The following is a 13,463-nucleotide window of genomic DNA, read 5'->3' on the forward strand; positions in this document are numbered from 1 at the left end:
GACCGCCACAGGAAAGGAAGACCCAGAGTTACCTCTGCTGTAGATGAGAAGTTCATTAGATTTAACTGCACCTCAGATTGCAGCCCAAATAAATGCTTCACAGAGTTCAAGTAACAGACACATCTCAACATCAACTGTTCAGAGGAGACTGCGGGAATCAGGTCTTCATGATTGAATTGCTGCAAAGAAACCACTACTAAAGGACACCAATGAGAAGAATAGACTTGCTTGGGCCAAGAAACATGATCAGTGGAAATCTGTCCTTTGGTCTGATGAGTCCAAATTTCAGATTTTTGGTTCCAACCACCGTGTCTTTGTGAGACGCAGAATAGGTGAATGGATGATCTCTGCATGTGTGGGTCCCACCGTGAAGCATGGAGGAGGAGGTGTGATGGTGTGGAGGTGCTTTGCTGGTGACAGTGTCAGTGATTTATTTAGAATTCAAGGCACACTTAACCAGCATGGCTACCACAGCATTCTGCAGCGATACACCATCAGATCTGGTTTGCGCTTAGTGGGACTATCATTTGTTTTTCAACAGAACAATGACTCAAAACACACCTCCAGGCTGTGTAAGGGCTATTTGACCAAGGAGAGTGATGGAGTGCTACATCAGATGACCTGGCCTCCACAATCACCCGACCTCAACCTAATTGAGATGGTTTCGGATGAGTTGGAACGCAGAGTGAAGAAAAAGCAGCCAACAAGTGCTCAGCATATGTGGGAACTCCTTCAAGATTGTTGGAAAAGCATTCCTCATGAAGCTGGTTAAGAGAATGCCAAGAGTGTGCAAAACTGTCATCAAGGCAAAGGGTGGCTACTTTGAAGAAGTAGCCAATAACTATTTTTTGGTTACTACATGATTCCATATGTGTTATTGCATAGTTTTGATGTCTTCACTATTATTCTACAATGTGAAAAATAGTAAAAATAAAGAAAAATCCTTGAATGAGTAGGTGTGTCCAAAATTTTGACTGCTGCTGTATGTATGTATGTATGTATGTATGTATGTATGTATGTATGTATGTATGTATGTATGTATGTATGTAAATGTAAATGTATGTATGTATGTATGTATGTATGTATGTATGTATGTATGTATGTATGTATGTATGTATGTCCCCCCACTTCTTAAATTAAACTGAAATCTGGACACTGACTGTAGGTCTATAACCTCTCACATAACCTTAATATTAACATCTGCAAAATGGAGCATTTGTTGCAGTAGAATTATACACCAAATGTAAGCAACATTTTTACTCAGGAACAGGAGTGAAGAAATATGATGCATTCCTTTCACCATCTTGAGAGAACGCAAATGCACAGTTAGATAAGGGAAATGGAAGGGAAACCTAGTCAGTTGCACAACTGAATGCATTTAACCTAAATGTGTCTTCCACAGTTAACCCAACCTCTCCTTAAATCGACGTCCACGCCGCCTGGGGAGCTGTTGTTGTTGGGGGTTAACTGCCTTGCTCAAGAACAGAGCGGCAGATTTTTACACCTTGCCGGCTCAGGGATTCAAACCAGCGACGTTTTGGTTACTGTCCTAATGCTCTTAACCGCTAGGCTACCTGCCACAGATACCATCTGTAGAGGTGCTATCATTATCAGCTTCATAAAAGCTAATAGTAGGCTATTTCAACTACATAAAATATGCATCCAAGCCAAACTGAATTCTATCAATCTATGACATTCTGTTGAGCAAGGGTTTAGTTAGTCTTCTAGGGCAACATATAATGACAGAAGAGAAGCTGCATGTATCTAATTATAGACAAGTTGACTAACAAATAGCCTACCAAAATGTTGGAAATTATCAGCAGAAACATCTAAATCAGGCAACAAAAAATCTTGCACCCCCTGTCAAAAAAAATCCTTCTGCAATATCTGACTGTAGCCCACAGCTCATTTTCTATATTAGCATTTTAGGGTCAGGTGCAGGCCTCAGATTTTCATATACAGTTGGGCGGTTGCGGGTTGGTTATTAGAAATTGCAGGCTGGTGCGGGTGAACAAACAGCTGACCCGCACACCACTAACACACACACACACACACACACGGATAGTGGACTCCATAAGCCCTTTGGTCCTCCCATAACACACCCATTGCATGGAACGGCCCTATGGAGGGGCCCAGAGTAGAGGACTAGACTCTCCCCAGTTCCGACCAACACACACACAAACCCAGGAAGGCAGTCCAGCCCAGCCCTGCCCAGCCCAGCCCCGGTCCCACAGGCACTGACAGACGTCACAGGATGCATTCTGAATGGCACCCTATTTCCTATATAGTGCAATATTGGGCCTTGGGAATAGGGTGCCATTTGGGGGTGGGGGATTCTCATAATGGATAACTGAATGAGTAAGTTAGGGGATTTTTGGTTTCGGAGCATTGCATAGCTGCATTGCAAGAACAGTTTTTGTTTTAGTTGTTTTTTCTATGTTTCATGTGCATTGTCCCATTTAAATGGTGTTTTCCATAATCATGACATTAACCATCAATTTCCTTTAGCCTAACATGTTATAGGCCTAACCTAATATAGGCTATTAAAATCCCATTCAATAATACTTAAACCTCGCATGAGTGTGGGAAGAACACATGACTTATGTCCTACCGTCCATATTCTCTCTGTCGCTGATGTGTTGTAGGTTGCAGCCAGTATCCTCTCTACTCAGCTCCGCTTCGGGGCGGTAGGGTTCTAGCCTCGAATGGGCATTTCTCCGGATCTTGGGGCTCGACGAAACGCAGCAGGAGGCGGTGTTCCCCATCGTTAGGTCCCTGTAGTAGGCTAGAAAGGCTAAAGTATATTTCCCGTCAGCGTCTTCCTAGGTCTCGAAACGGATGGATGAGAGATAGGGCGTAAACGCGGATTCTTTGTCAGCGCGCGGGTAGATAGAACTGCAGAAATATTCATTCGATTACACACCCTTGTCCGGTCCTGACTTGCGGCAGCTGTAACATAGAGCCATTTAAAACTAGAAGGAACAAATACATCAGAATGCTAGGCTACTCCCCCAGAGCCAAATCCCCCCGCGGACCCAGAAATCTGCTCTGCCCACGCAATCTCCAGGTTTACCGTCGGCTGTTGCCTTACAATTTGAACCAAATCTGCAATGTCGTTTTAATCATTTTAGAACTATTCGAATAAAACTCTGATCTCGTTCAAGATACAGCGCTACATTGTAACCGACGCATCATACAAGCAACACTTCGAGCAAGCAACACTTACAGCAAGCAACACTGTAGCCGTTTGATGGAAAAGGTTCCGGTTCAAGTGGGTGGTTACAAACTAGCTCGCTCAAATACATGAGAAAGGACCCTACCATACTGTAGCCTAAGTTTACTTTTCCCTCTCTTCAAGTAGTGCCCTCATTCTAGGTCTAGGAAATGGGGAAATAGTAGCCCTATCTAGGCTACACAGTAATAACTGTTCTTTTTATTATCATGTTTAAATGCGTAGATTAGATTTATTGTATCAAAGAATGTACACAAATTGTGACCCAATTGTAAAATCAATCAATACATGTCATAAAACATGTACAAACAAAAACATTGGCTCTGCTCATAATTGTGTGCCATTCAAAACATTCTACAATATTAAAAATTATATTTGAATCTCCCATCAATTGATTGAAGACCAGCCATCCGTTAATCTATTGTAGACCTATTGAATGTGGTTGAAAATGGCCTGTTGCCATTAACAGTAAATGCCTCTGTGAGATTATCTGGGATTAGTGAATGTTAATGTAAACAGAAAGGAATCCTGATGTATAATCCATTATAGTGAATGGCACACTTTCATCTGGCAGAGGTTCAATGTTCTGACATGCCTCTATAGACTGAACTGTGTTCATGACAATGTATAGAAATGGGACATATGTGAAATACGAACTATAATGTACTGTAGTAGAGTTACATTGATATCAGTAGGTCTATATATATTGTCTGCTGTAGTGCTTTAGTGCGTCCTACTGGTGCAGACATCTCATTACAAGTCAGAAACAAAATACAAATGTTGAAAAAGGCTAAATCAAGAGACTTATTTTGTGATGCTGTTGAACTGAGTGGGGAGCAGTGCAGGTCTACTGCAAGCTATTTTACATTCACCGTCACTAGGCTCAGTAAACACAAAACCAACTGATGCACAATTTGAAATCTGCATGGTTTGAAAATCTGGGCTCCCGAGTGGTGCAGCGGTCTAAGGCACTGCGTCTCAGTGCTAAAGGTGTCACTACAGACCCTGGTTCAATTCCAGGCTATATCACAACTGGCCGTGATTGGGAGTCCCATAGGGCGGTGCACAATTGGCCCAGCGTTATCCGGGTTTGGCCGGGGTAGGCCGGCATTGTAAAAAATATTTTGTTCTTTATTGACTTGCCTAGTTAAATAAATAAAAATTGAAAGTGCAAAGTGACAGAGGATCTGTGAGAGAGACTTTGCTTACTCTGGGAGAAGTTTTAGGGGTAAAGGGTTGTAGGTCTTTATTGCATACCCTTACTTATAGGTCAGTGGTTATAGGCTAAAGAAAGCATTGCACTGTTATGAGGATGAAGATGACGTTTGAATGGTCAAGTAGTACTTGTAAATGTATCCACATGGTGGAGAAAGGATCTCAAATCAAAATCATGTGATAAGTAACACAGTTTTGTCATTTAGCAGACACTCTAATCCAGAGTGATTTACAGGAGCAATTAAGGTTAAGTGCCTTGCTCAAGGGCACATCAACAGAGTTTTCAGCTAGAATGCTCAGGAATTCAAACCAGCAAACTTCCAGTTACTGATCCAATGCTCTTAATCACTAGGCTACCTGCCATCCACTGTCCACTAGGGAGAGCAAGCATCTTACATGGAAAATTACACATGAGCCTCAAAATAGTAGTCTATACTGCTTTTCTGCAATTCAACCACAGACACATTAAACTGTCAAACTGTTCAGCCTCAGATATTGGACACATTACTTTCAGAAATCCTCTCCTCATGTTCTACTGCACTGTCTTTTCTCTCTGAATGGTATTGAGTTCAGCTTGTTGTTTCATAATCAGGGGTTAAATAGGGACATAGCCACAGGAATTAGGGGTGCTGAGGGTGCTGCAGCACCCCCTGAAAAATCTGAATAAAAAAGAAACAATCCTAAACAAAATGATTTTTCTTTCTCTCACAAAAGTAGTGCACTGGGCCTTTACTAGTCCTGTATCAGCAGACTGAATGTATTCAACTGAAATGTGTCTTCCACATTTAACCTAACCCCTCTGAATCAGAGAGGTGCAGGGAGCTGCCTTAATCGACATCCACGTCTTCGGCACCCAGGGAACAGTGGGTTAACTGCCTTGCTCAGGGGCAGAACGACAGAGCCGTCTGTAGCACAGCCAAAAAATAAAATCTCGGTCCTCCGTCCCCCCTGTCCCGTCCCGTCCAGTTTGGCTAGGGTTAGGGTGGAACTGAGATATGGATATGAAGCTAGGGTTAGGTTTAGTAGTTATAGGTTGTGGTTGAAGCCAGGATTTGGGTTGAACCGGGATGTGGACATGAAGCTAGGGTTAGGGGATTGGGCTGACTCTTCCTTTGCAGCTGGTTCAATAGCAGTATGTCTGTGGGTTATATGCACATCCCAAACGTAACTACCAGTGCCGGCCAAAAATACTGACAATTTGAAAGAAAAGCCCCCAAATGGTGCTGTATATGTTGGTGCATGAATACAGTGAAGCAAGAATTGGAACAGCATTAGCCACATGCAGGCTTTTCTCAACAGATAGCCATTGCAGCAACCCTACCTCCATTCTATCAAATCTGATTTATAGTGAAATTGCTTAGAAACTCAAATATATCTATAGGGCTCAAACACAACTTTTTTGTTTATAGAAGGTACTGGTGCTCACAACTTTAAAGTTAGGTGCACCAAACAGTATAGGAGCACCAGAAAAATCATACCTTTGAAGCACATACCTGGACTAGCCTATCAGCCCCTTTCCTGTCTCCCGGTGCCATTTTACATCATAGGCCACCTGGGCAAGTTACAGGTTGTTAGCCAGCTAGGTAAAATGACTGGACAAGTTTGTTTGTTAAACAAATAGTTAGCGGCCCGTGAATAAGCTAATTTAAAATGGCCAGTGACATGGTTTATAAAATTATAACATTTGACCTGTGATTCTGAGATAGAAATAAAAAAATGTAGCTCCACTAATATCATAATTTTTTAACAGTTTTGGATGGAGGCGAGCAGTTTTCATTAATCATGGTTCACAGAACAGAAAACTGAAGGAGGCTTTTATATATTTAAAAAATGGTTGCCAATGGGTTCAGGGACCAATAACAATGGGAATACAACACAAAACATAATGTGATTGTTAGAAATCTAACCAAAAGGAGGCGATTTTGAAACGTATATAAACCTCCTTAAACCTTAAAATCCGTAAACCCTCAAGAAGGTGGAGTTGAATTTCCTTTTCACACTCACAATCAGAGGTAAAATGAATGATACAACGTATCGACTTTGCTCGTCGCCCAAAGATGATAAAAATGTAACAGCCAGAGCTCACCGTACAAAAACCCCCCAAATGTAACAACTTCGCTTTCACCCAGTGGCACAAATATAATTTTGCCATTACATAAACATTTTCTAGGTGCACTGGTGCCTAGAGATTATCTCAAATTCCTAGAACCTTCAACAACGTTTGTGATAAGTGCGTCGAGGCATGTATGCTTGTACAGTAAGCTAAATTGTTATCGACAGGAGCAAAAAGGGAGAAAAAAGACTCCCTGCATCAATACCGTGGCAGCCTTGAGGACTGTACAATCATAGTGTCTTATTCAAAGTACAGCACAGCATGTTCTGTAAAGAAAACCAAGCCAAGACTGACAATCAACAGAACAAGGTGATAAATCTCCCACCCAAGTCAACAGAGTGGTACACATACAGTACACAGCTTGGCCCTTGGATAAGCGATTAAGTTGGCAAATGTTAAATAACCCGATTGATGGTGATGTGTCTGTGCCAGGCATTATAACAAGTAGTCCATGTTAGTTATCCAATAGCCTCTTATATGATACTGCGATTAAATTGAAAACTAACTTTTCAGGTACACAGTGCCTTCAGAAAGTATTCAGACCCCTTGACTTTTTCCACATTTTATTACGTTACAGCCTTATTCTAAAATTGATTGTAAAAAATGTTTCTCTCATCAATCTACACACAATACCCCATAATGAGAAAGCAAAAACTGCTCTCCAGAGATTTTCCACCGGGCTCTGGCTGGGCCACTCAAGGACATTCAGAGACTTATCCTGAAGCACTGTCAACTGTGGGACCTTTTATAGACAGTTGTGTGCCATTCCAAATCATGTCCAATCAATTGCATTTACCACAGGTGGATTCCAATCAAGTTGTAGAAAAATTCAAGGATGATCAATGGAAACAGGATGCACCTGAGCTCTATTTCTAGTCTCATAGCAAAGGGTCTGAATACTTATGCAAATAAGGTGTTTCTGTTTTTTATTCATTTACAAAAATTTCTAAAAACCCGTTTTCGCTATGTCATTATGGGCTATTGTGTGTAGAATGCTGAGGACATTGTATTTAATACATTTTAGAGGCTTTAACGTAACAACATTTGGAAAAAGTCTAGGGGTCTGAATTCTTTCTGAATGCACTGTATATGTATCAAATGTAATTAAACAAATGTATATTCACAGCTGGAGATTTGGTACAGGCAGGCATATTATGATGCATCTTTTGTAAGTAAGCAAATGTTTTCATTCATTGTAAAGTAGCTGGGACAGGGACCCCATTATTGCATTAAAATCATGTGTTACTGCAAATAACATTAAAATGGTTACTTTGAGCAATATGAAAACTATTTCAACGTCAGTTAAGTAAAATACAGAGAAATCACACCAAAAATGTGATTTTTAATGCTGTGTAAAACATTTTATTTGATAATCAAATTGATATCAAAGCATTATAAGGAGTTTTTCACTTACAAAACAATATACTTGAATTTGAACAATAGTGCAGATTAGAGAAATACATTCAAGAAGGGTCATGGGTTAACTTAGCTGAATTGTTTTAGACAAACTTTTAACAACATTACAAACACATGAACTATGAACAAAATCTCGGCAGGTTTGTGCTTTGTGACATCAGGGTATATATTCATTTACATTCAACCAATAAAACGTCTCTTTACGAAGATTAAATACAGAAATGTAAAACAAAAAAGCACTGTGCATGAAGCATTTAAGATTTCTAACAATAAAAAACAACTAAATAAATATTCATGAAATAGTACAATAAACTTTTTATTTTGTATTTTTTATCCCTCTTATAGAACAGTAATATATGCTGGTTAGTTTCTTTGTAAAATGTCATTTAAGAGAGAGCTCTCTATACAAGCCCTAGTCTCTACAAAATAATGCCTATACATTGCTATATGTGCAGGCCTGAGACTCCACTTGTCATTCAAGATAAAACTCTGGGAGCATTTTGTCTGATAAATCTTCAAATAACAGATCTTCGATGAGAATGTTTAAAACAATTTAAAAGCAAATGCCACAACCATAGGCATTGTGTTTTCATATGGCATATTTTATTGAAAATAAACACATTACTGTGGAATGTTATATACAGTAGCTGGTTATGATAGGCATAAATAACATGTCTCTACAGGGCGTGTATGTACAGTATGCTGTACTGTTACTGACTCGACTTAATCCCATACATTTCCTTAAAGTAGTTTAGCTCATCCATGAGCTTCTTGTTCTGGGCCTCCAGCATGGTGAGGCGAGTCTCCAGACAGCGAATATACTCTCTCTTCCTCCGCCGGCACTCTTTGGCTGCCTGCCTGCAACAAGGAAAAGCAACAGGGGCACCTCATAATACTCACTGTACTCGCGCCACAACGGGCCAGATACTGTAAATGTGGTATGACGACAGTACGGAATATGTCTTCTAAACAAGTGGATCGGGAAAATAGGTGTTTTTTTATTTATATTTTGGTGTGTGAGAGCAGATGCTGGACATCGAGTCAAAGCGCATTCTCCAAGATACCCTTACAGTTATCTGTAAACTGTTACTGCGGAGCACACCATCAAGCCATTAGCAGTCTGTGGTCATTCAACTTTGTGGCAATAGATGTCTTTAAGCGCTTTTAGTTCCTCAATGAGAGTCCTGTTTTGATTTTCGAGCACAGCCACCCGATTCTCAAGACATTTTACATATTCCTTCTTCTTTTGGCGACACTCGCGGGCAGCCTCCCTGGAAGCAACAACACACAGCCTCCGTGAAAAGACTGGTAGCTACAGACAAAGATACCAAGGCCATACGTCCATAACAAGAAAGGCTTACATCCAGTATTTTAACAATCACTCGCAGTAAGTTTCAGTCAAGACTGATAATGGTAACGAACTTAAGCAATAGCACCACCACAGAGTGACTGCATTTTACAAAAATCAACATGCAGGAGACTACAATTGCCTGTGTAAAATCGTGACATAATACTACATGCAATAGCAGAGTGTAAATGTCAACAGAAAAGATAGTCTTTAGTGACAAACATTCAGGTGAAAGCACGACAAAGCAAAAAAATGCACAACTATGTGTGTGTTCTGAGGCAAATGGTGGCACTCAAAAAAGGCAGGCCAAGAATGCAGTATACAGCACATGCATGTTAATTAGTAGCATTTATGAATGGAAAAATCATGTTATTAGCATTTTTATGATTATCTGTTCCATCATGATTAGACAACATTCTCATGCAGGACCCGCATCGATTATAAGGCTGTTTAGTACACGCATGAAAAAATACTATAGTGTATACCATGGTAAGAATACTATAGTATTCACTGTAGTGTTTTTGCAGACTTCACTGTAATATTCACTGTAGTGTTTTTGGACTGTAGTATACTATAGTATTTATTGTAGTGTTTTTGTGGACTGTAGTATTTAATGTATTTTTGGGGGACTGTAGTATAGTGTAGTATTTACTGTAGTGTTTTTGCGGACTCTAGCATACTGTAGAATTTACTTTTGTGTTTTTGTTTTATTATCTTTTGCAAAAAAGTGGGGAACTTTCTCCTTGAGGAAATCTACTGGAGAAATAAGGGTAAATGCTCCATAACCTGTAGGTATGTAACCATATGGAACACAACACATAGTCTATACTTGGCACGGGTGGCACAAATTAGAATATGGAGGAGGGGAATTGGCAGTGTACATGCAAATTAAATACTGTAGTTTAAAAAAGGTCTTGTTTTTGTGGACTGTAGTGTTTTTGCTGACATTTCTGTATTATTTACTAGTCTTTTTTTGGTGGATAATACCATATTATTTACTATAGTATTCTACAGTATACTACAAAAATCTATACTAAGTACTACACATGATCGAGGGATACTAGTGTGTGGTATAGTATTCTACAGTATACTACATAATTCTATAGTAAGTACTGTAGTATTCTATAGTAAACTGTAGTATTTTTTCTTATGTGGGTGTAGTCTACCTGTTCTTCATGAGGCGGAGTTGTCTCTTGCGTGTGGTCTCGTCAGCCACGTGTGGGGGGCTGTGCAGAGAGCCTGGTGAGCCAGCCATCACAACGCCCTGGGGCAGGCTGGAGGTGGGAGTGCAGATCTGGTAGCCTGACATGTCACCAGTGGAAGCTGACAGAAACACAGAAATGGGGAACACTTCTTAGAGCACTACCATTTGTATTAGCTGCTAACTTGCTGAACAGAAGGCATCCACCGCCTTAAAAGTACAGGAAGGTAAGTTGTCTAATTAATTCACAGTGACTCAAAAGGTATGGAAGAATACGTCGGTGGATTACGCAATAAGGTTCTGATGTCATCCGATTACTATGGGTGTGAGTGGTGACGTGAGAGGACATGATCGCTACACAGACAGGCTCTACAGAGAGCTGAACAAAATAAAATGCCTAGGAATTTGACCATTTGAATTTCAATTCAACATGTTTGTTTCAATTTGTGCATAATTCAATCCAAAAATCAGTCAGAGAACAAAGAACATTGTTTTGTAGAAGCAAACCATTTGATGAAGCACTGAGAGAGAGTGTTATTGCCATCTCTATGTACAGTAGCCTACTTCTCCTTAAATAAACCTCCTCTGTGCTATGGGAGCTGCCTGCATATCATTGCATATGGTGATTCATTTGGTAACGTCTTGCTCTCGCAAAAGGAACTGCCTGTAATCACAGCATGACTGGGACTGACGTCAATGTCCATCTTATTTGCCGATTAGCATTTACATTTCCCTGCTGGGGTCCTGTTCCAGGAAAACAAGTGACGTCAGCCACTGTGTGTGTGTGTGTGTACGCGCTTTGAGTGGGCAGAGCATCGAAGCATTTCACAGAGAGGGAGAGAAGAGAGGGGGGGGGACAGACAGAGCGCACAGGGAAACACTGAAAATATTCCAATCGTATTCAGCGTGTTGCAATCTGCTTTTTATTTCACAAGACTGATTTTTCTCAGGCTGTTTTGCAGTTTTATAAAAGTCAAACCAAGACATTCAAGGATCCTCATGTTAAATGACATGTAATTCTAATGTATTTGCTTTGAGAAGAAAATAAATCCTAAGCAATACAACAACTGTGTCATATCTTAAAAACCTCAGCTCTCAGGATATCAACACATTTTCAATACCTTTATTACTTCATGGTGAGTTCAATACCTTTATAGTACATGTTCTTTCTATTTTATTAGCTAATGTCTGTAGACAACTGTGATATTATCATACAATAACAATCTTCTACAGTTAAGAGTCAAAATTAATCATTAATCCAAAAAGCAGAGGCTACGCAGGCTGTACAGTATTAGTGTAGCACAAAGGCAGAAGAGTTCCTCTACAGTTACCATTTTCTCTTTAACTTTCTCATGAAGTAAAAGATTAAAGTTAACATACCTGACTCAGTCTCATCCCCAGCAACAGCCATATCTGTTCTTAAGAGGTCCAAAAGAAACCCTTTATCTCAGCTCTCTAACAGAAATGTTTCCAAAACCACCAGCTATGTGTGCAATCACAATTAAGGGCATTGACATCACTATGACATCATTTGCCTCCTGATGTCAATGATGACATGCATTGCTCTATGAGTCCTCCCCCTACACTGTATTGCTTTTGTGTTTTTTTGGTCCAACAAAAGGTTTGAGTTGCTACTCAAATGTGTTCATATTACCAACCCCAAAAAGTTAAGATTATTTGTATGGCTTTTTAAAACATTGGATTGGGTATTGGATGTGAATTAGATAATACACTAACATAAACAACTGACAAAAACACATGACATCACTCTACTTAATACTACTTAAATACTTAAACTGCTGTAAACATAATTTCTGTACAATGTGATTTCTATGTAATGCTCAAATTATGACATTCCAGTTGAGTGACTTTTCTCACTTAAATTGAAGTGTCCAAGCTTTAATAATAATAATAATTTAATACATTTTTAAAGCGCTTTTCATTATACAGAATAATCTCTAAGTGCATAAAATCTATATTTTTTTACCAAATAGAAAAAGAAATGGACACAACGAGACAGGGCAACTGACACAAAGAACCCAGCTGACACTATAAGAGACAAGGACACCAAGGAGCGCAGCTATCAACAGAACGCCTTCCTAAAGAGAAAGGTCTTTAGGCCCGTTTTAAAGGAGCCCAGAGTCTGTTGTGCTTTCAGGTGGTCCAGGAGTGCATTCCAGAGGTTTGGGGCGGTCGTGCTCAATGCCCGATCCCCCAAGGAGCGGAACTTGGTCCTGGGGGGTGTCGAAGAGCAGAATATTGCTTGACCTGAGGGTGCGGGTGGGGTTATGGAGGGAGAGCAGTTCTTTGAGATAAGGAGGGGCACTGCCATGAATACACTGGAAAGACTGCAAGAGGGTTTTGAATTCAATCTGGAATGAGACAGGGAGCCAGTGCAGAGATTCCAGGATGGGGGTGATGTGACGGTGTTTCTGCACTCTCATCAAGATCCTGGCAGCGCTGTTCTGGATGTATTGGCGCTTCTGGAGACTCCTGTCAGAGATCCCGATGTAGAGTACTTTGCAGTAGTACAGCCTTGATGACTAATTTAAAGGTCCAGTGCAGTCAATAACGTGATTTTCCTGGGTTTTATATACATTTCCACACAATGAGGTCGGAATAATACTGTGAAAATTATGATAATGCCCTTTTTGGGGCAGCAGGCTGCCTAGTGGTTAGAGCGTTGAGCCAGTAACCGAAAGGTCGCTGGATTGAATCCCCGAGCTGACAAGGTAAATATCTGTCGTTCTGCCCCTGAACAAGGCAGTTAACATACTGTTCACCGGTAGGCCGTCATTGTAAAATAAGAATTTGTTCTTCACTGACTTGCCTAGTTAAATAAAGGTTCAATTTAAAAAATGAAATTTGTGTAAGGGCTGTTTGAAAAGACTGCCTGAAATTTCTGCCTGTTTTGGTAAGATGGAGTTTTGGCCTACCA

At 40.2% G+C, this 13,463-nt stretch overlaps 2 protein-coding genes across 6 annotated transcripts in view; both read right to left on the reverse strand.

The window, feature by feature from the left end:
* ccny (cyclin Y) overlaps nucleotides 1–3,265 on the reverse strand; it is a 67,697-nt gene extending 64,432 nt beyond the window's left edge. For 2 of the 4 annotated variants that reach the window (XM_071415126.1, XM_071415124.1), the window contains exon 1: nucleotides 2,612–3,265. In XM_071415126.1, coding sequence (XP_071271227.1) covers nucleotides 2,612–2,765 — 154 coding nt within the window. In that variant the 5' untranslated portion in view covers nucleotides 2,766–3,265. The remainder of the gene's footprint in view (nucleotides 1–2,611) is intronic. The other 2 variants (XM_071415127.1, XM_071415125.1) reach the window with 1 other exon arrangement.
* A 4,631-nt stretch (nucleotides 3,266–7,896) lies between these two features.
* On the reverse strand, nucleotides 7,897–12,051 carry LOC139583732 (cAMP-responsive element modulator-like). Of its 2 annotated transcripts, none has more exons than XM_071415136.1 (3): nucleotides 11,906–12,051; nucleotides 10,491–10,647; nucleotides 7,897–8,834 (listed from the first exon to the last, which is right to left on the reverse strand). In XM_071415136.1, exons 1-3 carry the CDS (start codon nucleotides 11,934–11,936, stop codon nucleotides 8,687–8,689), a joined length of 336 nt encoding a protein of 111 aa, XP_071271237.1. In that variant the 5' UTR covers nucleotides 11,937–12,051; the 3' UTR covers nucleotides 7,897–8,686. The 2 variants fall into 2 exon arrangements, with proteins under 2 accessions (XP_071271237.1, XP_071271238.1); XM_071415137.1 differs by having other exon boundaries at nucleotides 7,897–9,247.
* Between the last annotated feature and the right edge of the window lie 1,412 nt (nucleotides 12,052–13,463).

This window comes from Salvelinus alpinus, chromosome 8 (genome assembly GCF_045679555.1).
Source record: "Salvelinus alpinus chromosome 8, SLU_Salpinus.1, whole genome shotgun sequence".
Classification (NCBI taxonomy): Eukaryota; Metazoa; Chordata; class Actinopteri; order Salmoniformes; family Salmonidae; genus Salvelinus; species Salvelinus alpinus.